This window comes from Diorhabda carinulata, chromosome 3, assembly GCF_026250575.1.
Source record: "Diorhabda carinulata isolate Delta chromosome 3, icDioCari1.1, whole genome shotgun sequence".
In the NCBI taxonomy this organism is placed as follows: domain Eukaryota; kingdom Metazoa; phylum Arthropoda; class Insecta; order Coleoptera; family Chrysomelidae; genus Diorhabda; species Diorhabda carinulata.
In genome coordinates, this window is record NC_079462.1 from 21,725,593 (window position 1) to 21,750,870 (window position 25,278).

At 31.3% G+C, this 25,278-nt stretch overlaps 2 protein-coding genes across 4 annotated transcripts in view; one reads left to right on the forward strand and one right to left on the reverse strand.

Annotated features, from left to right (window-relative positions):
• The window catches only part of LOC130891597 (uncharacterized), a 31,573-nt gene extending 24,159 nt beyond the window's left edge, over positions 1-7,414 (forward strand). For both annotated transcript variants that reach the window (XM_057796428.1, XM_057796427.1), the window contains exons 2-4: positions 2,481-2,711; positions 4,577-4,902; positions 4,964-7,414. In XM_057796428.1, coding sequence (XP_057652411.1) covers positions 2,482-2,711; positions 4,577-4,902; positions 4,964-5,430 — 1,023 coding nt within the window. In that variant the 5' untranslated portion in view covers position 2,481 and the 3' untranslated portion in view covers positions 5,431-7,414. The remainder of the gene's footprint in view (positions 1-2,480; positions 2,712-4,576; positions 4,903-4,963) is intronic.
• A 2,962-nt stretch (positions 7,415-10,376) lies between these two features.
• LOC130891369 (serine protease gd-like) overlaps positions 10,377-25,278 on the reverse strand; it is a 30,421-nt gene continuing 15,519 nt past the window's right edge. For both annotated transcript variants that reach the window (XM_057796031.1, XM_057796032.1), the window contains 5 exons: positions 21,541-21,805; positions 19,237-19,508; positions 15,739-15,933; positions 15,430-15,678; positions 10,377-14,759 (listed from right to left, as the gene is read on the reverse strand). In XM_057796031.1, coding sequence (XP_057652014.1) covers positions 14,560-14,759; positions 15,430-15,678; positions 15,739-15,933; positions 19,237-19,508; positions 21,541-21,805 — 1,181 coding nt within the window. In that variant the 3' untranslated portion in view covers positions 10,377-14,559. The remainder of the gene's footprint in view (positions 14,760-15,429; positions 15,679-15,738; positions 15,934-19,236; positions 19,509-21,540; positions 21,806-25,278) is intronic.

The following is a 25,278-nucleotide window of genomic DNA, read 5'->3' on the forward strand; positions in this document are numbered from 1 at the left end:
ACGATTTTCTAAGAGAAGTTTTTATTTATTTTAAATGTCTAACGCCAGATCTTGTCCATTGAATTGTTATTGTTTGAAGAAAGAGAAAATTCATTGATCTCAAATCTTGCATGTTAATTTGATCAAAATTTCCATTTCTATTCTGACTGTTACATTCCCAACCAACAATTGCACTGTATTTATGTGCACACGGACCAGTTAAAACTTCAAACGTTGCTCTAAACATGGCGGTGAGGGAGGCTGCGGATTAACCAATAAAATAAAATATTCTGATGTGCAGTGATCGCAGTTAACGCGACTGGAGCCGAACAACGCAAATAATCACGCGTCTTGCGAATTATTTTACGCCATAGAATTTATTTAGATTTTTTTCTCAAGGGGAAAGATCAAATTTGTACATTTATTAAGGAATCGCCACTGTTCTTTCAATCTTCCAAACTTGTGTGTTGACATGCCGGATAAAACAGATTTTGTTCATAATATTGACACCCTTTCAATTATTAACAGTTTTCTCTGTGTTTGTTTGGATTTCATTGATAACAAAAAACTGGTTTGGAGACATTGTTTTAAATAGCAGCGAAAGAAAAGTCGTACTTGAGTGTACTACAAACCTAATATAACAGTTTTTAGTTGTATAGGGGCAAGTGGGGTATCAATAGAATATTTTCTTTTTAGAGTTGATAAGATATATAATCAACTCAGTTAAAAGGCTTATTTTCTCATCTTTATATCCTGTACATTACCTCTACTAATTGCTTTAAACTAACATATCTCTATGTGTCAGCGATATGGTTTCTGTATAAAATTCAATTTTCTGATCGTAATATTTTTTTAACATGATTTGAAGTTTCTATCTCTTAGAAGGGCATTTGCATTTACAGTTTTTTTATCATTATTAATATTATTTTTATTCGCTGAAAAAAAGTAAAACACATTCCGCTTCTTAATGAATAGAACTGGCTTAAAAATGACAAAATCGTCGAGAAATTGCGCACTTAGATATTCACGTCGCAAGTGTCGATGTCTGTAAATACGATCGAGTCCTTACTATGCACATGTTTAAAAATTTGAATATAGCTATATATGTATATATATATAAACCAATAGAGGATATGCCTTATCGTTTCTTTTTCTACGTACCACTCTTTGCAATTGTGGTATATTATCATTTCCCATTTCTGGAGTGTTTTGCCGACAATATAATGTCCACTGATGATTCCAATGATCTTCTGGACTGAGAGTTTCTTGAATATTATTCTCTTTTTGGTTGTCTCTTCATTGATTCTGGGCTAAATCATTCTAATTATCATGTGAATCACTCCTGTTTGACTATATATCCCGATGTTTGGCTATGATTTCTGTGTCAATTGCAACTTTTGATTCATTGTTAGTAGCACTATAATTGTCTTTTCTGTATCTTCTCCCCTTATAACACTTTTGGCAAGCGTATCTGCTGCTGTACCACCTTCATACGGTCAAGGTACCCAGCAGCAGTGGCTCACTTTAGTGTCACGAATACAGGAAGTTGAATTGCGACAGGTCATTACCACTTTTGATTTTTTTGTTTTTAACGATATTGTTTTAAATATTGTGGTGTTGCATTTCTGCTTGATTGACCACTTTAATTTATCAGTCTGAAAGCGTAAATTTTTGCACATTTTTGCTGAACCACTTCTGGATGTTCATTTCTTCGAAAATATATTTGTTACCAACCCGTCTGTGTAAATATTGAAATTTCTTTATCTAAATTCTGAGTAAATATATCCTTTATTCTCTTTCCTCCCTGTTTTACTCACAAAGGTTCTCTTTTAACCATTCACGATTTCTTCTAACATAATTATTAATATTATTTTAGGTTGTTGAACTAAATCACATTACGCTTTTGAATTAACTGTACCTTTTTAAGAATTTACTTTTTTACAATGCTAAATTCAAAAGAGATTTTGTTTTTCCGTTTTCTTCATAATTTCTCACCGGAAGCAATGGTAGTCTTCCATATTCTTTACAGCATACAATATTTTCAATGTGATAGAAGAGTAAATTTTTTACTGACGAAATTGACAGCAGATTTCATACTTTTTCAGAAGTGTGATAAAAAAAATTGTCCAAAAAACTAGTGTAAAATGGCGATAGATAAAATGGTTGCCCTTCTTACTCCCACAGTCATTCATAGAAAGTGAATGTATAAATCTTTTTATAATCACCGTTACTCAGTTTCAACAATTTATCACGTGTCATGATTCATTGAAGTTATATTAAACTGTTAATTGAAAAAGGTTTATTAATACGAATTAAAAATTATTATAATCAATTCTTTACTCCTTTTGTGAAATAGGATACTTTTCTGAATTTGATTCACTTTTTTTCCTCATTACTTTCCTATTTTTGTTATACACAATTAGATCTTCTGAGCTCATTATAAAAACTCGTTTTATTTTTCAACCATAATGGCAAGTTTTAATGATCTTAAACTGTTTCAGAATGAATATCGGAGTCTTCGTTCTTCCGTCGTTAGTTGTCTATTGTTTCCTTTCCTTCGTAAACGGCCATGGTAGACTAATTGAACCACCCAGTCGAGCGTCTGCTTGGAGGTACGGTTTCGATACACCCCATAATTACAACGACCACGAATTATTTTGTGGGGGATTTACGAGACAATGGGTGAAAAATGAAGGAAAGTGTGGCGTTTGTGGAGATCCTTGGGATTCCAAGTGAGTACATAACTATTATCAGCATAAAACCTTTATTTTCAAATTATGATTATCAAGATAGGTGACCAGGATAAGATATAGGCTCTACATCTTTTTATATTGTTCAAGAATATTACGAGAATAGAGGAAATATTGAAAAAGGTCAATAGATTTTACTGAATTAATGGTTTGGCAATAATCTGCCTATAAGAACTCGATTCACGATGTAAAATAATAATAATAACTATAGTCGATGAAGAAAGAACATATGAATAGTTAGCAAATGGAAAAGTCAAAGGAGAAACACCTGTAACCGCAGCACACAATCAGTTCTTACGAACTAAATATTATAAAAAAATTCTAAAACTGTGTACAATTATATTCACTGAGAATTGTGGAAAACATGTAACTTCACAACATGAGGTACAAATATATAACTAAGGCAGTAGTGGAGAAAATACACGTAAACATACCATAAATCAGCAGAATGTGGAATGTCAAATTGTTACTGGAAACCATCAGCAAAACCTTAAAAAACCAGATAAATTTTCTATATCAGTTCCAAGTACAAAACACAGCTATCTATAGAACGGGTTACATTTTAAAGAGATTGAGGTACAAATATAAAAAAAAACAAAATTAAACCTAATTAGCAGACCATACATAAAGACAAACCTCTATTTGGAACTCAAAAGAAGAAGATAATAATAATAGGAACATTTGAATATCCAAATTCAGATAGATTACTTATTATTTATATATTTATATATATTTATATTATTATTTATATATTATCAATCCAACTAAACTCTTGAATTGAAACTAAACAATGATGACGATGTGAAAGTTGAGGAGCCCAACATGCCTTCTATATCCTATGTTCTTGATTTTGAAGAAAAGCATTATCAACCGCACAAATTGTTATAAGAGAAGCGGGGATCAATGTTAGGGGGAAAGAAAAACTGAAATTTCTCGTGGACCTGGATCGGGACAGTATGCCATGGAAAGATAAACCTTTCTTAAGGAATATTGAACATACATAAATATTTGGACAAATACAATGAAATCCTGCTATGAGTAGTCGAATTCAAACTAGATCTTTTTTGATCTGAACACTTATAGGAGAACATGTTCTACATGAGACACTTTGATTTCTTACAGGGTTTACCAATCATACGTAAACTAGTAACATTCACTACCGATGTCGTGTGAATGGCGTTTCTTTCGCCCCACTACATCAGTTTGCGGTCGAATCTCTTTGATCAACAGTATGAATCAGGGTGTCTTACGTTTAAAAAAGCACTGACATGAATGAAAAACATCACGTCGATATTCCATATTAAGAATAGGCTTCTACAAGTCCTGATTTTTCATTAATAGAATCGTTGTAGTATGAATTTAAATAGTTACTTAGAAAATATCTCACAAGAGCAATACCCGAACTTAAACAAAAACTTTAAGTTGCTTAGAACTCGTTCACATCCAATTTTTTGCTTAGTTAATACCATGCAAACTCACCTATTTAAGAATAAACTAAAAAAAATTGATTATTGTAAAATTGTAACTATTATTTATACATATTAATGACATTTCATTTCTCATATTTCCAAACTCTTAATGCGAATTTCCCAATACAATGTGAGCCAACTGATATGGGAAGGGGCCCGAAGAATAATTCATAGTGATGAAAACGATAACTTCTTCTTTCATGTTTCCCTGACGTTGGTGATCACCGTGGCAAAAGCTGTACGGTCCTCTGTCAAGCGAATAAGTTCACTAGCCCTTCTTATGCCGGTCCAGTCTCGAATGATTCTGATCCACGACTGTTGATTTTTTATTTGTATTCTGTATTCATCTAAAAACTGATTAATATTCCCTAATTGCAGAACTCCTCGAGCACACGAATATGGTGGTACTTATGGCAAAGGAATAATTGTAAGAAAATATGCCCCAGCTTCAATTATGACGATTCGAGTAGAAATAACTGCAAACCATTGGGGATATTTCGAATTTTCAATTTGTCCTAACTATATAAATCCTACGCAAGAGTGTCTGAATAAAAATATATTGAAAATCGTCAAGCCACAAGAAAATGTTGATCACCATGGGGTTAGGTACTTTCCTAAAGAGGGTAATAAGGTTTATGAAATGAAGTACAGATTACCGAAGAAGACTTGTGAACATTGTATTCTACAATGGAGATATATAGCAGGTAAGGTGCATTTATCTTGTGCATTTTGAAATAAATTTCTTAATTCGATTTAATTTCTTAGGTAACAATTGGGGCAATTGTCCTAATGGAACTGGTGCAGTTGGTTGCGGTCCTCAAGAAGAATTTCGCGCATGTGCGGATATCGTAATCGAAGGTAAAGCTGATCAATCATTGGTGCCCGAAATTGAGCAACCATCTGTATCAACAACACTTCAACCAGAATCATCTAGTACTATCATTGTGCCAACAAGCTTACCAACTCCAGAAGAATCGTATAATCCATTGTCAGCTTTATTGATTTCATTTGTTTCTTTTTTAGTGGCATTTTCGATTTTATTCCTTCTTTATTTGCATTTCTACCACATTGGTAGCCATGTTAAAAGTTGGATAAAAGGTCCAAACAAAACTGCTGCTTTGGTGGTACCTCCTCGTCCACCTCCAAGAACTAAGAGAGCAATAAGTCCCACGAGAATAGTTAGTACTGATGGTATGCAGGAGATTGATTTGCGAAGTGAAAGTTTAGCATGATAATGTTTATTTGGGATGTCCAAAATCGGTCAGATATTCAAAAGATGATGAATCTGTTTCATGGAGAACTTCCGAATATTGTACGCGAAATGATTTAGTTTTATAAATTTTCTTTGTACTATCTATCTAGTTACCTATAGTCTAACAAACGAAAAATGAATTAACGTCAATTATAGCTTGAAAATATTCGGTACTTAAAATACGAGATAATGGAAAAAATAAATGTTAAAAATCAACAATAGGCAAAAATGAAAAAATGATTATCTTACACGGTAGATGTGCATCAGGTTATATACGTAACATTTTGCTCATAATTAAATCTCAAATAATTAGGATGTGGTGTCTACATCAGAGACGTGGAGCGTTTGCTACGTACTGTAAGAAATAAATCTATAAGCCTGGAAAACGCTTAATTTTCTGTAGATAAACAGATAAATAGAATACAATATTTGTGTACAAAAAAATAAACTTGATCCCTGATCATCCTTTTGAAGAATCACTCCGACTATAATACGTAGATCTGTTTTTGCTCGGTCAATATCAGGGATTTGTATAATCACCTATTTCTACTGGACCTTGTATTACATCTGATGTCAATGCATTCTCTTCGCCTATATTTTTAAGTTTTAATGTGTAGTTTCTCTGGATGCCATTATTTGTCGATTCACATTGGTTACAATTTCGAGGTCTTTGTCATGTGGAGGTATTATATGAGGCTATGCGGTCGTAGATGATTCACCTTCAATGCTATATTCACTTGTTTCTTCTACAATTGGCGATTTGTTTTGGACGAACTTTCTACGTTTTTTTGTGGGGCTCCAGTTATATTCAGGCTCAGATTATGCATTATCTGTATTATCCGTCATATTTAGGTAAAGTCGAATTCATAAGCCCTACTCGTGGTTCTACATCAAACATTGCTTGGTGTGGTGACTGTTTAATACCGGAATGAAGTGCCCTGTACAAACCGAATACCATTTGACCAATTTGTGGTATCGTTGTTTAGGATCCACGAAGCCAACATTTTCTCTACATCTTGGTAAGCCCTTTTAAAAGATCCTTAGCTCTGGTTGTGTCTTGGCTTTCCATGGACCAGTTTACACTATGAACAAAATGTAACGAGCACATTTATGACAAAATTTACAAATTATCTGCCGTTAACGGAGTGTAAGATGAAAGGAGCACTAAATGTCAGAAATATATCAGCCAACTCGATGGCTCTCTTACTTTTCATTGTACGTAATAAAATAAATTTTGTCAAATGGTCGTGATATGCTATTATAAACTTAAATCATCGATCTTCTTGTGTTTGCATGTCTATACGATTGACTTCATCATTTCTAAGGTTATGTTTGTAAAGTTTCATTTTTCAGTCTATCCCGACCAACATGTCCGACGGCCACATGCCGTCTTCAATTATATCAAAAATTTTATCCACATATACAGGTCCTGTACACACACAACTAATTGTGATCTTTTTTTCGTGATCATCGCTAATAACTGTAACATACCTACTAATTATCGGACACGATATTCACTCTTCAGTTTGGAATGGCAATGTATTTATAAGGGTCGAAACTACAAACAGAATCATGCTTTGAGTCGGTATGACTTATAGTTACCATAAAATCCACCCACTTCAACATAAGTATTAACTATCTTTTTTCCACGAAAAAATACGATTATTTGTTCTAATATCTCTATTATTTGAGTGAAATATAAACTATTTCAATAAAATGTTCAACCAAACACACATTAATAATTCCGATGCCTCCAGCTCTGTCACCTGAAATAGAATGTTTTTTTTGTGTCGATAATTTGGCTGACTTATTTCATTTTCTGTTTGTTAGACTTGTGGTGTATTCAGTAGATATATTAAATTGGCAGTGTTTCTTATACAATTATATTTATTATATTTTGTACATATTACTTCGATTATTTCTTGTACAGCATGGTATTTTTATAAATAAATTGTATACAATTTTGTGTTGTTTACTGTAGGGTAAATATAAACGGACTTGTTCATTTTATAGAAATTGGTTAGGTACGAGTGAACAGTTTAGAAACCGAGAAAATGAAATATTAAATATTCGTGATTGTGATCGTTAACAACGTATTTTTTATTCAAATACAACTATGACTAATCAATAATCGAAGTTTTCATAGATAAATAGCCAAATTAATCGATAAGTTATTAACCATACAAATACATATGTACATATGTTACATGTAAATGATGGATTCAAGGGACTACATCGTATACTTTTGTAGATTGGTTTTAAAACGTTATGAATTAACAGTTTTTTTAAGTATTCGTTTTGTTGAATCAGTTACTGCGTTTGATATTTTGTAATGCCTCATCCGTATTTTTTGCAAAATAACTCACACCCATTAAATTATTGAACTAGATTCTCTAATTTTTTGGTGGGATAAGGGACATTTGTTATAGTAGGAAGGTTTGTGGGAGTTGGCCCAGATATAGGAGTTGCTCCTCTGGGGTTGTAAAGGTTGTGTGGGGTTGTGTTTGATGTCCTGGCTGGAAAAGTGTAAAAGCGAACGACCATTGGCCAAAAGAAAACAAAAAGAGTAAATAAAAACGCCATTATTCCCTATCGTCGGCCATTTGGCTAGTGAAACGGTTCACCAATCTACAGAGAAACTGGAGAAAACCTGCAACACCGAAGATCGACGAAGTGTTGAGGCAGGCTTTTATCTATGGGAGAGTTGTCAAGGAAGTTGTAATAGATTTCAGGGAGATCTTCGTATGCTGTTGCTACAAGTCGGAGGGGCGGATTGGGGAGTATACTCTTAGGCCTTGAGCCGAAGGGCCGCATATTGAGGAACCAGGGGGTTAGAAGGGTTTCTTTGGCAGCGGAGTAGTTTGATTCGATGGGACGAATCACATACTGGCTTGGAGATCATTTAGACGGCTTGAGAGGGGGATTATGTGACATGTATGGTGTTACTGGGGCTGAATCTACAATTGTATTGACAGTACTTGAGAATAGACTGCTCGCCGATCAGGTGTTTTTTAAGGAGATAGTTGGGTAAAGTGCTGTAGATGTCTTATATTTTATATTCAATTAGGGGGCGGATGTATTTTTTATATGTATGAAGCAAAGTTCGTTGAAATTTTCTTCCGAATGTCTGAGACAGAATCGCCTCCTTGTAGGAAGGGAAATCAATTGGCCTAACTTTTGATTGATGTTTATATAATACGACTTACCATTTTTTAGCACAGTTTTCGAAAAATAAAAGTAATTCGAACTTGTTTGCACAGACTATGAAAAGTAGAGGAGGAGTATCTCTTGAGGGAGAAAACTTGAATAAGTGTCCATCTGTAAAGAGCAAATTACAGTTGGAAGACCTAACCAAAATAGGGCTCGTGTAGCAAGAGTAAATGATATAAATTTAGCAGTTAAAAACAGAGTAAAATGTGCTAAGGTGAAAATTAAATATTGACTGGTTAAAAAATATAGAGTATTTAAAATCTTAACTACTCGTAGCCAAAAATAATTAGGTAATTACAACCTATAAAATTCTTTGAAAAACATCGATAGTAATTTGATGTTAACACATTTTAATAAAAAACTTGGTTACTGTATTGTTGTAAATTTATTTACTTTATTGTTGTTGATAAGATCAGGAAATTATGAACAATGGGAAAGTTATGCTCAGTGAAGGGTTGTCCAGTTGGACGATAATTAATAAGTAAAGGATATTATACGTCTCAACCTCTGTTTTTTTTTCAACGAACAGAATGTATAGCAAAAATAATTATGACTTTCGGTTAATAATTTAATTTACTATCCTTTTCTAATAATTTCCGGCGCTGCTTTTAAAATCTTTCCATTTGCTACTGAAGCACCAACTTAATTTGCTCCCTTTCAACGGATACTTTTTGATACACTGAGATGGTTCTACTGTTACACTTCATACCACAGACGTACATTATTGTATTGGTCTTCTTCTAAAGCTTGGTTTATGCAGCCAAAATTAAGATTAAACTAAATTTTCTTGGTGGTTATTTTTTGGTATATGAATTAAATTCATGGGTCTTTTTTGTTATACAAATTTGGCTAGCTTCTGTCACTGTCTATCAATTCCATCGTCTAAAGGACATTGCCCATTTTCAGACATTGCTTTTTCCTATTTTTCCTATATCAGTTTTAGAAATATAACACCTCGGTGGAAATTGGCGCAATAACGCGAATAATATTTTGTTAACTAAAGAACCAAAGGATGTTGTAAACAAAACAATACCGCCAAAACTGACTAACCTTACATATTCTGTGCTCTTAACCTCACAAAATTGAAGAATTGAACTAGGAATTTAAAAGTTGGTAAACTAACGTTTTATTTTAATTAAAATTTACTGTTAATTTTCTGCCTGAACTATAAGTACCATTTCAGTATCTTTCAATTAGTAATTGAGTTTGATAGTGAAACACTTAAAAGACAACAATACTAACTTTATTAAATATTTTCGTGTCAATCAAACTCAAACAATCACTCAAACATATTGTAGTACTTGTGCGGGAATATATACTAAATGAAAATTTTGCTTGTCACTTCTATGGTAAGATTCACAATAACATTGGACTGATTCAATCAATAACTCGTCCTTTTCTTCATCGAATTTCAACATTTCGTACAGACACCAGATACGTTTGTGCTGCAATGGTTCAAAATAAGGGACGGGGGGTAAACCGTTTGAATGGCGCCTACGGTGTCCACACGCCAATGTCAGCGTGTGAAAGTACATTTCTAATTAGTGAAAAATTATTTGGGAGAAACTCAACTATATTATAACTCATGAGTTAGAAGCAAAAAATTGTTGTATGAGGTTTGTGTTATTACTAAAATGGTTCCAACTGAACTACAGAATGTACAGTATACCCAAGTATTGTATATTCTTATTTAGGTATTAAAGTAAACTAGGAGACTTAGAAATAAATATTATATTATCTTCAAGGCACCATACATTATGAATAGTATATACAGAGAGAACAAGTACACAAATAGAGCTTATTTCTAATATTTTACTTCGTGTTCGATATTCTGGAAAAATTTCAATGAATAAGTTATACCAAATATTCATAATTATTATCCATATACAAAATTATTAGTAATTTCACACTTTCGCGGTCCCCTCGTTTTTTGGTTCTAGAAAATCGGAAAATCATCCGATTTCATTGAATTTTGTTTAAAATCTTCATTTTTACGGCGGATTTACGGAAAAAATTATAGGAATAGAATAAAAGAAAACTTCTATTGGTTTCAGGGCTTTAAATGTTCATGAAAGTGAACTCATTCACGTATAATTGTTGATAACTTTTTTCCAAATAATCAAATGAAATTTTCATAATCTACACAAAAAATGATGAAAGTGAAAAAATATTATACAAAAATGTTGATTTGTCATGTTTTTACAATTAAAAATAATAATAATTTCTCTTAAAATTGCCCTTCTCTCACATATAATAGTTTGTACCTTTTTTTATTAAGTAATCATTAAAGATATATGAACAAAAACATTCTTAAAATCACTTATTGTAATCAAGTGTGCAATATTAAAAGTTAACTTTGAAAAATTGAAAATTTTAACCATTAAAAAATGGTATCTTACTAAGGTTGACTGTTCAAGAGAATTGGGAGTTAGGCGAGGAGCGGGGGGAGTGTTGTTTGAAAAGTGAACATTTTTATTTTTCATAAATCCGCCGTTAAAACGAATATCAAAAAAATTCACCGAAATCGGATGATTTTTCGATTTTCTAGAGCCAAAAAACAAGGGGACCGCGAAAGTATAAAATTACCGAATTATTTCATGTAATAATTTGACAAATTGTTAGTTTAATAGTGTCATGTATTTAAAAGTTTCAGAAAAGAAATGATTATTCAGAATAATGAATTAAAGAAAGGTTCTACTTATAGCATTTGTAGATTTTCTTCAAAAATAGATAATAATCAGTAATGATAAATATATACAATTATGTATGTCTGAAATATAATATATCCTAAGTTCACTTTTAAATGTCAGACTTAACTTAGTCAGTTCCGCATTATTTGAATATTTTAACAATAGTAGTCGAACAAATTTTTTACTTATATGTTTATAAACTAAGAATCATCTCAATTATAATTATTTACTGTTTTCAAATGCAATTTGTTTTTGTGATAATCAACTAACTGTGAAAACACAGTTTAAAAATAAATTAGTAGATTATTAAATGAATTAGTATTTCGAAATAAATTAAAATGCGAAAATAAAAAATTACAGCTATAAATATAAATAAACAGAATTATAATTGAAGTTAATGGGCCAAATTCAGTATAAATACACATAAGCTTTTTGTACAAACTTCATAGGCGGGGAGCCGGTAACACTGAAAGTCACGTCATAGCGGAATCAAAAACTTTTTATTCAAATAAATAGAACATAAGTATAGGAATAAATTAAGCTCGGTATGCGTGGATTCCTATTGCCGAAACAATTTAAAAATATATTAAAAAAATGACAAAAGTTTTACCGTCATCGCGTATATTTTTTTTAATGTATTCGACTGTAAACCACTTTTTTTGCCTGCTAAATGTTCTCCATCATGCCGGAAACTTTTATTTCGTTTAGTTTTATGTAATTTTTAAAAATATCTTGGTATGCACGCTCAAAAGCTGCCGAAAAAATACGGCATACCATCTTGAAGTGCATAAACTATATTAGCATCTACTCCAAAATGTTCGATATTCAATACATTTATTTTGGAGTAAATGCTTTTTGTCGAATTACCATTGTTACATAATTATTATGATCTCGTATATTACGTCAATAATAATTATGTTTCTTGTAAAACCAGGACCGGATTAAGCTAGTGGCTTGGGGGACTGTAGCCCCAGGTCTTAGAGAGTTCTATCAATTGGAAAACATTCTGTATTTTGTTATGTGTTGATACCACAAATCTAACGTATTGATATTATTTGTTCAATTTTTCCGGGCTTCCGAATTCCTTAAGGGGGCCCCGTCATTATTTTAGCTCCGGGCCTTATAAATCTTAATCAGGCCCTGTGTAAAACTACTCTTGTTGATTAATGTTTTTTACATACATAATATAGTTTAGTACAGAGTACTGTTCAAGAGGTGAATCGTAAGAGGTGGAATAGTTGCAATTGTTTCTATCATGGAGAATAGACTATATAGTCTCCATGGTCTCTATGTATATATTTATTACTTTTCTCTAGTTCAGATGAGGTTGTCTTTGGGTATTTTAGAAGGTAGAAGCTATTCTGTTCCTTCAGTCTGTTTCACCTTCAAATGTCGAATGTTTCGTGATTCTGTTTTCTATTTTGGGATGAAGTGTTGCATCTTTATATTTTTGAATATTATCAACTCATATTGTTTTTATCACGTTATTATACACGAAGAGGCTGATACAAGAATATTCTTCCACTTGAAAAAATGTTCATCTCATAAAAAAATTCTCATTAAATCTGTAGATACTGACGTTTTAATCATTTGTCTCCGAAATATTCACAAATTCGAAAACTAAAAAAAAATGGACAACAAATAAATTAGATGAAGAATTTAATTATATAAGTTGTACAGATCTTGCACGAGAATTAGGTCCATCACTTTGTCGATCTCTTCCGGGCTTCCATGCCTTCACAGGTTCTGATTATACAGCAGCTTTTGTTCACAAAGGAAAAATCAAACCCTCAACATTCTAATACAGAATGAAGAATACCAAAATATGTTTGAACATTCTGATGATACAGCAGCTCTTGTTGGCAAAAGAAAAATCAAAACCTTCAACATTTCAACACAGAATGAAGAGTACCAAAATATATTTGAACAGTTGACGGATCCGGAAGACATCAATGACGAAGAGAAAACAGATCTTATGCACTTAATACTTACCAAAGAAATGTATAATATAGACAAAAATAATGTTGATATTGCAAGATTTGAATTATTCTTTAAAATTTTTTGCAAGTACCAATGACAAAGAAGAATTTTACAAAGGTCTTACAAATTTCAATTCTAGCAATATTCCTCCATGCTGGAAAAATCTGTCACAAAAAGTTGTAAGCACCATATTTATAAATGCAATGTGGCAAAATGCCACGGAGCCAATTTGTATTTTATTTGAACCAACTGAATGTGGATGGCAACTAAATCAAGAAAATAAGTTGGAACCGTTGTGGTATAAAGGTCCAGCAGCACTTTCAAAAGTTGAAGAAATTCTCAGTGGCCAATTAAATGAAGAAAAAAGTGAAGAACTAGAAAATGAAAACCGTTGAGATATAGATGAGTTTGAGAATAAACTCCAGTCAATTATTTCAATATTATTCATTGTTTCAGTTATCTAAAATAAAAATTCTATTATTCCTTGAATATATCCTCGATGACGATTAAACATTTTGTCATTTTTTAAATATTTTTTTAAATTGTTTCGGCAATAGGAATCCACGCATACTTAGCTTAATTTATTACTATACTTATGTTTTATTTATTTAAATAAAAATTTTTTGATTCCGCTATGACGGATGACTAGTGTTACCGGTTCCTGGACTATCAGTAACGATTGGAAATTTGTTAAGAGATGTGGCTCTGCATTTAGACCATCTATCAACTCAATATATCACAAATTCAATACGTCTAATATGTGGGATGTAGACAGTTAGAGTAGGTCAGTATTTGCATCCCAACTTTAAAAACTACTATATTGAGATTTCATTTAATTAATAAAATAATTGTTCAAGAATAAAATGATAACAAAATTATATCAGATACATTTGGAATAAGAAGAAAATATCTAAATTCAAAATGTCTCAGCTTCAAACTATTCTATATTACTATGAATGTAATTGGATTCCCATTCAACGTCCAAACGTTGGTAATTGGTAAATAGAAGCGCAGTTGCCAAATATGGATTTTGGTTGATTTTCAATTATTATTATTTATATTAAATGTTTGTAGACAATAATATTGATATTAAGTAAAATATTTTTATTGTGAGTGCTAAATACTATGAATTTCTGCACAAGTTTTTCTCTGACCCCTAAATATCAATAAGATTTACACTGATATTAACCAATTTATAAATAATAAAATCATCACAGCTCATAAGGAAGTTAAACCATATTGGACTTAATCCAGTCTGAAAATTTAGCAACGTCACAGAATACTGAATATTTATTTGACAGATCGCAAATTCCGTTAGTAACGGAAATCGCCGATGCTACTCCTCGAAGATGATAAACACCATCCATTAATATGAAGAAACCAGCGCCACTGTCTCCTATACAGGGTCCTGTTGGAGTATCACCACTCTCTGAAATAAAAATGTGGATGATAGATTAATTGAATTGCCCCTCGAAGGTAGCAGCTGATGAATTCCTGGTCTAATTGCTCTACAAATACAAAATTGATACTTTCCTAGTAAATAATAACCTCCAACAAAGAGTTGCCAAAGTTTTATAATATTCAGACATTCCATTAAAAATTTTTAGAGATTCTATATTTTCAAATAAATGCTTTCGTTTTATTGCTAACAGCTCTTCTTTCTATAGCGTTTGTTAATAACCTACCATAGATTTCATTTATTCTTTTTACCTTTTATTCATTCTATTTTGACTAGAGCTATAATTTTGTTTCTCAGGGCAAGTTGACATATCACTGATTCTTAAGAAATAGTAAGAGTTTTTCTTATCGATACTTGCATATTGAAAAATTTAGTTTTATGGTTGATATCTTCTATTATTTCATCCATTTTGACGAACAAGGTGTTTAAGAGCTCTCTTTTCATTTTTTTCCAATTTCCATTGATATTCTAATACTTGAGTTTCCACTACTCTACTTAATATGAAAATGGCATCTATACTTTACCATTTCTTTTTCATTCTTGTTGTTATCCTCTGTGAAAAGCTCTGGAGATTTATTGTGTTCCTGATTATACCTAAATTAGCAACTTATCCACCGATCGAAATTTAATGATGACTTACTTGTACAAAAAGTTCGGTCAGAAGTGACATCTTTGAATCCTAAAGGACTTGTCAGACATTCCGATTGAGAAACTATGGGCATATCTGCTCTTTTGGCTCTTAAAACGTGTGTCAAACCGTTGGCTTGTGAGTTTTCATCTTGACCAAATCCTGCTATCACTCCCATTTTGTTGGTTAGAGGATATAAGTCAGTATTACCCTTCCATAAACAGACTGGACTTAATACTTTTGAAAATTGAACACGACGATCTGAAAGAAAAATTTTATACAAACCATAATTACAAGAAATACAATTTTTTTTCTACGTACCCATGGTAATGATAGCAAGATCTCCGTGAGCAGATTTGGAATTTTCTTTGAAAGCTGGATGTACTTTAACATCGATGGCTCTTCTTGTTATAGCTCCATTATTATTCCAATTTTCTAAACTATTTGTGCCCATTACTAAGAAAATTTGATCAGTCTTCATAATTTGAATATTATAAAATTGAATACAACGAGCGGCTAAAAAAATAACACTATATGAAAATAAATATTCAAACATTCTTCTCTTTCAATACGTCAGATAAATAAATTTCATTACAATTTAAATTTAATCCTTATTATATGGTAGATATCAAGTGTTTTAGGCTTAATATCAAGTCTTAAAATTATGTATGTTTCAGTGGTGGTTTCAATAATATGACTACTGTACTCGCTGGTCAAGACTGTTAAGTACACACTATGCTCTCTTAAATACTAATCCTATTGTATACAAAAGCTATAATTAATCATAATTATGTTATTAGAATCACATCAATACAAAAATAAGGGTAAGTAATTTGATAAGTTAATGGAACTTCAAGTATCTAAAGGACATAAAGAACGCTTCAGTAAGACGTTGGTTCCCGTCAGGGGACGGCCAGTTTACAATCAATCTTAACGAATACAATAGTAACTAACAATTTTTCACATTCACATATACATACAATATAAGACAAAAATTAGGTAATCCGAGACGATAGGTTAATGGAGCATAAAATAAGAGATACATTGTATGACTCAATATTTGGTTAACAGATCTTAAATGGTTCCCATCAGGGAGACATAATTCGTTGAAAGTATAGTGAACTTTTTTAATCAAAATAGAATATTAGAAACAAAATATACATCTATTTTACGTAAATAATTAGTTTGAAAATAATTTGGGGTGCAGTCATGGAAGTATAAACAAGCACTTGAAACGTAGAGAGAAGCCTAAAGTATGGTTAACTTATGTTAAGATATAACAGTGTTTTAGTCTTGATCAAGTGTTTGTACAGATCACATGTTGACATTTTACGTTCAGTATTCAACTAGGGTGTATTAGAAATAGTGCAATAATAAATAAAACTTCTTTTCGTATAATATTCTAAAGATGAGTTAATAAAATATTCACTCAATTCTTTGTATGTTGAAATTCAAAGCTTGGGAAAGTTACTGAACAGAATGTTTAATAATTGTGTTATGCTTACAAGAATTGCTATAATAATATAATAATTTTAGTATTATAAACATTGAAGTAATATCTGACTAATTTTTATCAAAAAGTTTTTATATCTCTTAAAGTTTTTTTTAAATTTTGTGAGTTTAACAATTGAAATGCAAACAGACGTGATACATGACAACTGCAATATTGAAAATTGTTAAAATAGTTGGTTATTCAAATTAAAATACAAAAATTAATAATAATCAGATTGTCAATCGTAACTGAGTGTGTCACAACTTTCAATTTTTATTTTTTTATAGTTTTTTGACACATATCTATAGGCTAGTGGAAGATTTTTCAATATTTTGATTCCACAATCAAGTCCACAAAAATTTTTAATATTACGGAACGACCGTTTTGTTAAATAAATTGGTTACTCTTGCGTTTACAAGCGTAACGGTAAATGTAGATATGGCTGCTTCAGAAACTCAAAGAAGATTTGAATAAATCGGCAACCAAACGTTTATTTAAATCCATTGATTATATTCATTAAGTTGCGTCCACACTATGTCGATCGACACCATTCGACTTTTTTCGATGGACGGTGTCGAATAAATGTGGACGTGTCGCCTGATTTTGTCGATCAAAAGCAATTGATTCGAAACCAGCCGTGTATATAATCTTTGAAACTAGCAGTGTCGACATGTCACTTCGACCTCAGTTCGATTTGCTAAAAAATTTTGTATCCTGCATCACATCGGTATTCCAAATTGAGCTTGTCTACATCATTCAGTAATAACCTTTGAAGAAACCCTCATTTTTAAAATTGTGAGTAAATTAAAAGCACTTCATTTTAAACTATGAGATCAATATTGGTCGATACGTCTACATGTTCTGGCCAATGTGGACGTGCCGAAAGTGAAACGTATCAGTCGACAATGTCAGTCGACATTTTCAATCGACATAGTGTGGACATTCTACATTTATTTATATTCATATATTTGGTATAATCACTAAAAAAACATTGATTTTAGAGTAAAACATACCCTACTCTGAGTTGGTATGCTAGAGAATAAGATTACATACTTTTTATCGCATTTTTTGTCTGTAGCAGCAATATCTCCTCACAGAAAACATGTAACGAGCTCGGGTTTTTTATATTTAATTCCTGTATAGCTGTAGATGTGTCGAAATGAAAGAAATTTGGGATATTATTGAGGAAAAATTATAAAATATAATTATTTCGACCTGTTGACCAAAATATTACTTGAAATTGACAACTAGCAGAATTATATTGATTAATAGATTCCCTTTAGCATGAATTTAAAAATAGAAATTTGTTTGAACCACTATATATTATTTTCAGTGGTTATTTTTCAAAAATAAGTAACAGGGATGAATTTTGGTAGTTGCATTAATATTCACGTTGGAGGTATTCTACTAAAGGTAGCTTGACATGGTGTAAGGCAAATTGCAAAAAATTGTACGCAATTTTTTCAAAAGTCAACATATTTCATAGATTAATATTGCACGTCGTTTGACATTACTACTCTTACCACTACCGCCACTAACAAAAATTCCACGAGTAAATTAAACAAATTCCTAACGTCAAATTTTATTTAATATTTTGTAACAGGTTTAAAAATGAAAATAACAAAGTTAAATGAAATGGTCAAGAAAAAATGGTCAGTGAATAAGTGGCAATAATGATATGATGAACCTCAAGGTTGGTTGTTACGTGACTTCCTAGAATTGCAGCATGCACGCAATAATAATAGCATCAAATCGATAATGTTCCAAGTGCGAGATTTTGTATGAAACAATCAGGTGAACTTCATCTGTGCATGCTTTTGATCATATTGCATTGCATTGCACGCTTTATTGCATCATGTAAGGCAGCCTTAATCAATATAATTTTGCAAGTTGTCAGTGTCAAAGAATATTTTGATCGCAACAGGTCGAAACGTCAAATTTTCCACGAAAACTTTCTTTTATAAATTAAGATTTTTGTGAATATTTACTGATTGCTAATGGTAAAAAAAGCGGATATTCTCTTCCACAGCGAGTGTGACGACTTTCTCACTTATTCCTCCTCTTTGCACTCATCCATTTCTTTCTTTTATCCAGTTTTATCCATGTCTCATTCCAATTTCACGTGTTTATTTATATTAAGAGCATTAAATGCCATTACACAGGGTTTACTATTCACAGAATATATTCATAGGTTATCGACTTGTTTGAAATAAATATTCCTTATTGTATACTAGAAATGATATATGAGAAAGTTTTGCTTTTTATGAACAATATATATAATAATCTAATCTGATTTCAGTATTTAATCAAATATTTGTAAACGCTACCTGTTATTACATGTTTTTCCGAAATCAAATTAGCTGAGCACTTGTAATCATACTTGGACCCTGCATTCATAAATAAAGCCACTAACCAGGGAAACTGTCCAATATTGCTCTCAGAAGCACCTAAAATTAGAGGCACTACAGCATTATTCGGTAATTGGTCGCCAGGTAATCCGCATTTATATCCATCGTCAGATATGATGTTAGGTGATGTAAACATAAACGCACTGTTCGTAGTAGATTCTGTTGGGTGAGTAAATATGGCATCGAGAACACTACAAATAAAATGAAAATATTTAGGGCAATATGAGGAGAAATCAATTCTATTTACGCAAATGGAATATCAGTTATTAGTAAAGTAGGTCAAGTAGTACAGAAATCCTTTCGAATTCTGGTTATATTTTATTTTCTAATAATTCATTCGTTTGATTGATATTTTAATTGATCGATGACATAAATAGCACCATAATCAATTCTGTTAGATTGTATTCATTCTCCTGTGAGTATAATACAAACCTTCTCAGATCACGATAAAATAAAATTATGGTAATATTGTTTTTACCCACTTCATTCTAAGTTCTAATTAATTTCCCAATCATAAACAATTTTAATAATAATAAGTATGATTAGTAGATTATCTAATAAATTCATACTACCTGCATAGCACCAAGTTATCTACATTTATAGACACAAAGGAAAAGTTATGTACTTGTAATCACACACATCTACTACGTATAGTACCCAGCCATACATACCTCTATTATTATAAATAAAACATATACGAAATGAGAATATTATTGTTAAAGTACAGGGCCCTTCACGACGAGCTGAATCGATATGTATATGGGAAAGTTTCAGCTTAAATAATTTCAGTTTTCTGAAACTTCCGGTTATACCGGAAGTAGATCCAAGCTTCGTTTTTCTAAACAGAATGCTATGATTTTTGTTAAATTTTTGGAATTTACTCGAAATTTCAATATAGCTTTATATGAGGCATCGTATGCCTAAAGTCCATCATTTTTCAATAAATAAATAAATAAGTTTAAGTGAGTCAGGTCTAATATATTTGGGAAATGGACAAATAAAACTTACAGCTTTCAAAATCTGTAAAAACCTTGACAAAAATTTTTATAGGGTGTTCAGAGAATAGTGCCGAATTTCGCTATCTAAAAACTTGGAAAACTTAAGTTTTTCGAAGAGCAACCCCTATTTTTCTCTTTAACATTGGATTCTACGCTTTCAATTAAGGGGACTTTGTGAATTCATATATCTCAACTCATAACAGTTTTTGTAGAAACTTGAAAAAACTGAAATCTTCATGGTTTTTAATTGTCACCTGCCGATGGCGAACAAGGAATAACAAAAGTTAACGTATTAAAAATTAAAATACTACACTAAGAGGAGAAGAATAAAACTAAAAATTAAACTAAAGTAATTGTTCTAAATGGTTGCCCTCAAACTTCTTGCGGAGAAAGAGTTCGAAATGTTGTTTCATTGTCTGTTTGTTTGTTGATATGTTAGCTTTTTTTGGTCGCTCCAGACAAACGACAATTAAAAACAATTACTTTAGTTTAATTTTTAGTTTTGTTCTTGCCCTCTTAGTGTAGTGTTTTTAAATATTTTCTAATTGACTAAAGTATTTTAATTTGTGATACGTTAACTTTTGTTATTCCTTGTTCGCCATCGGCAGGTGACAATTAAAAACCATGAAGATTTTAGTTTTTTCAAGTTTCTACAAAAACCGTTAATTTGAGATATATGAATTCACAAACGAAGTCCCCTTAATTTAAAGCGTAGAATCCAATGGTAAAGAAAAAAATGGGGGTTGCTCTTCGAAAAACTTAAGTTTTCCAAGTTTTTAGATAACGAAATTTGGCACTATTTTCTGAACAGCCTATAAACATTTTTGTCAAGGTTTTTACAAATTTTGAAAGCTGAAAGTTTTATTTGTCCATACTCCAAAAATATTAGACCTGACTCACTTAAACTTATTAAACTTATTTATTTATTTATTGAAAAATGATGGACTTTAGGCATACGATGCCTCATATAAAGCTATATTGGAATTTTGCGTGGATTCCAAAAATTTTATAATTAATAAAAACCATAGCATTCCGTTCAAAATAATGAAGTTTGGGTTCACTTCCGGTATAACCGGAAGTTTCAGAGAACTGAAATTATTTTAGCTGAAACGAGCATTTTGGAAAACCTATGCAAGCAAAGTTTCAGAACACTAGTCGCAGTACTTTCCCATATACATATCGATTCAGCTCGTCGTGAAGGACGCTCTATATCAATTGAATATACCCTTGATCAATTGTGTCAGCTTCTGGTCGTGAATCCTTGGGTGGTGGTACTAGTGTATTTGGCCTTAACTCAGGCAAAGTTTGGTTATATCGCATTGGTTCTGGTGTTGTTAATTTCGGTCGCTCTTTTGGATCCTTTACAGGTATGTCGAGATCAGATTGATCTACCTCTACAGATGGTACTTCGTAGAATCTATTTGGTACTCTAACAAATCTGAAGATTACTGAATGCCAAACGTTAGTTATTCCGGGTGATCCAGGTATTACTAAAATGTTATAATGAATAAAATAAAGTTATTATCATACAGTTTAACAAACTGGCTTTTTCATGTGCTGAATTATCAATATTTGAAACTTTTCGGGTTCGATACTCTCTATTTTATACCGAAAGACATAATTGTTTAGACTTGGAGCAATCCATTATTCAACTTCATACATCATACTTTCACTTTATTTAACTTACTCTGTTAGTGTGTCTGTTTAGAGGAAATGAATGAATCAAATTAATCGATTTAAGTATCATATAAAAGAAAATGTTCGATATTGAATTTTTGTCATTCTTTATTAATATTTTTAATCAAATAAATAATATTATTAGCAACAAGATTATGAATGAATAATAATTTTGGTAATGGGTTAGTGTCATTGATGGTTCAAATCTCGAACAGTCAGTTATTAGGTGTTTTACAGTGAATTGTGTCTTAGATAAGTCAAAGTTTGGGAATTCATTCATAATTGAGTAACTGTGAATAAACTTAATATGATAATATTCGTAACCAAATCTATTAAACTTTGAGTGATTTTTTACTGATTGATTTCCAGTTTTACATCGCATAGTTTCGAATGTGATATTTGCCACAATTTTTTTACTTCGAATTTAAGTAGTTTCATTAATAACTGCTTGTCGTGCATTGTGGTCAGCTTCTTCGTTTCTTCACAGACTAGTTTCAAAAGGAACCCAAAGTATTGTTATTCATATGGGTGATTCCATTATAACTGTGATATTCAATGTCCTGTATTGTTTTTTTGTACTAGTCATTAATTAATAATCAATTAATAAAAATTTTGTGTTAATTGAATAATTCTTAAGATATTTAAACATTATTTTTATACAATATAACTTGCCACTTAAAGAAAACTTATACTACATCACTTGAATGTCAGTACCGTGTCATGTCCATTCCTAGAATTTACCGATAAATTATTAATTTTTTTGTCGTAACAAATGATTTAAACTAATTACCTTATAAATTCTAATGTTTATGATCAAACTGAGGAAAATTGATGCACTTGTTGTTTAATATCTTAAGTTACCATGTCAGTACCGTGGATAAATGAGTCAGTACCGTGGAACTCAAAATCCGACATTTGTGTCTTGCTCGTGATACTTTGAAGTTGTAGTAAATTCCTCTTAGAGTTTTATTTTTACAGTAAAATAGATGAATAATATGCATAAAAAAGTTAGAAAAGTTAAATTTTAAAATCTTGAAATTTTGAATACAAAAAATCACAGTTAGAACGGAATCACCCATATATCGAATTTTTGATAACTCAGCTTTGATTTTAAATTAACTTGATATGCGCCTTTATACAAATGAGATTCAAATCTAAAATAGCTTAAGTATATCAATTGTTGTAAATGCGGCTTACAATCCCGTGGTTGGTAGATCGAATCTCATTAGAGATGTGAACAGAAAATCCTTTTTTTTTGGAATAAAGCTTGTAAATCTTCAGTATCAAACTATTTTCATTCTTATATAAAAGACTTTGGTCATAAACTTACAATTACTTTCCAATTATTTGCTGAAAAATCCACTATTGAATGAAATTCATTATCATGGATAATAAGTAAACTAATATAATAATACCATGAAGTGTAAGATGATGTATGCAGTAAGTTCGAAAGCAGCGGGATGAAATTTAAAACTCCCATACTTTATGGTTTTACTATTTTTAGGTTTACTTTTACTATAGTTTCTGATTCATATGAAAAGTCAGTTACATTACATACATTAAACTTATTTCACCCACCCCAATATCCAATTGGGAGAGCTGACTAACTACATTCAAAACCGAGAAAATAGCTGAGCCACGACCAGCATAGAAGATACGAAGAATCTGGTTATGAAGATTGTAAGGATGAGTAGGGTCTGCTTCATCAAAGAAGTATCTCTCGGGTTGGTTTTTGTTATAAAGAGTTGGCTAGATACGTCCAGCTAGAGTAAAAAGTAATTTGCTTGGCACTGCTCTTAAGAAAAGAAAATATTTAGATTAAACCCGAAAAAAAGGAAGTGACAAAGCAGACTGACAACTCCATTGAATGAGAATGAGGTTATTCTGCATTCTTCTGCATACTTCATGAATAGATACAACTGATAATTTATAAATATTGAGATCAAATATATAATTTTACCAAAAAATACGCATTGTAAAGCTTCGATATATGAAAATATTTACAAAATATTGAATTTTGTTGTGCTAATCAATGGTAATAAACGTATCGTCGAAAAATTCCTCCTGGCTTCTATTTAGCATATTTAGATGAAATGAGGTATGTCACTATTTAAAAACCATTATTTAATAAACCAATGAAATAATATTTTATCAAGACTATAAGACCTAAGCTTGAACTTAATGTTGTTCAATTAACAAGGAACTTAACGTAACTGAAGGTTAAGAAAACGGTTTATGGAATTAATTGACCAGCATCGATGTGGTTAGTCTTAGTTATGCTATATTTAAGCATTCAAGTTTTTATGATAAGTCAAAATTATCTTTCCGTTTTTTTATAAACAACCAGCGGTGAAATGTGGTAGTTAATTGATATGTAGAACTTTATTCCGTTATAATGTAGAAATTTATTGCTTCCGGACGTAACTATTTTTTATCATGTCAAAAGTTTTGCGAAAAATGTACAGAACATTAAATACACATTTTACGATTACAAACAAGAAAGAAATACAAGCAGTGATGAATTATGGTATAAATTATCAAACGAAGAAAATCGGGGAAATGCTATTAGGTTAGAAATGATTACTGTATTAGTAACATATAAAAGGGAGTAAAATATGACGTTAACCAATCTTTTTAATAGTATTTGCCCAATTTTTAGATAGAAAGAACGACAAAAATTCTCCTATATTTTTGTAATTTGTAGGTTTTGTGTTTTCTCATAATTTATGTCAATAAAAACTTCATAAAAATCCTCAGGTACTAATTCTATTTCTTTTTAAAAATCTCATACAACTTTTTTTTGTAGTTACAGTTGTCTTGACTTCAATATCACATCACTTATCTAAATTTCGTCTATTTACTATTAATTTAGGACATTTTATTATCTTATCTATTTTCAGGAAGTTCAATCATTATATCGTACTTTCCCTTCCAATATAGCACTTCTCGTACCTAATGTATGGCTTCAAATATTTATTCCAGAAAATCAGAAATTTAACAGAGGATAACCTCGAATTGAGCTTATCTAGCTTCTTCAGCGTATATTTTCCAGGCTCATAACATGGCATGGTTTTCTATCATAATTTACGCTAGCTCTAGATATGAATCTAGGTACTCATAAAAGTAACAAATCAATAACCAACTTTTTTTCCGTACTCAGCTTATATTCTGTCCCTTCTTAACGGTAACACGAGATTAGAGCCTCGGGTATAAAATTGTCCTGAATCATTATATAGGTTACTTTTATATGAACGTTATTCATATCATTTACAGATGCTCTCCTCTA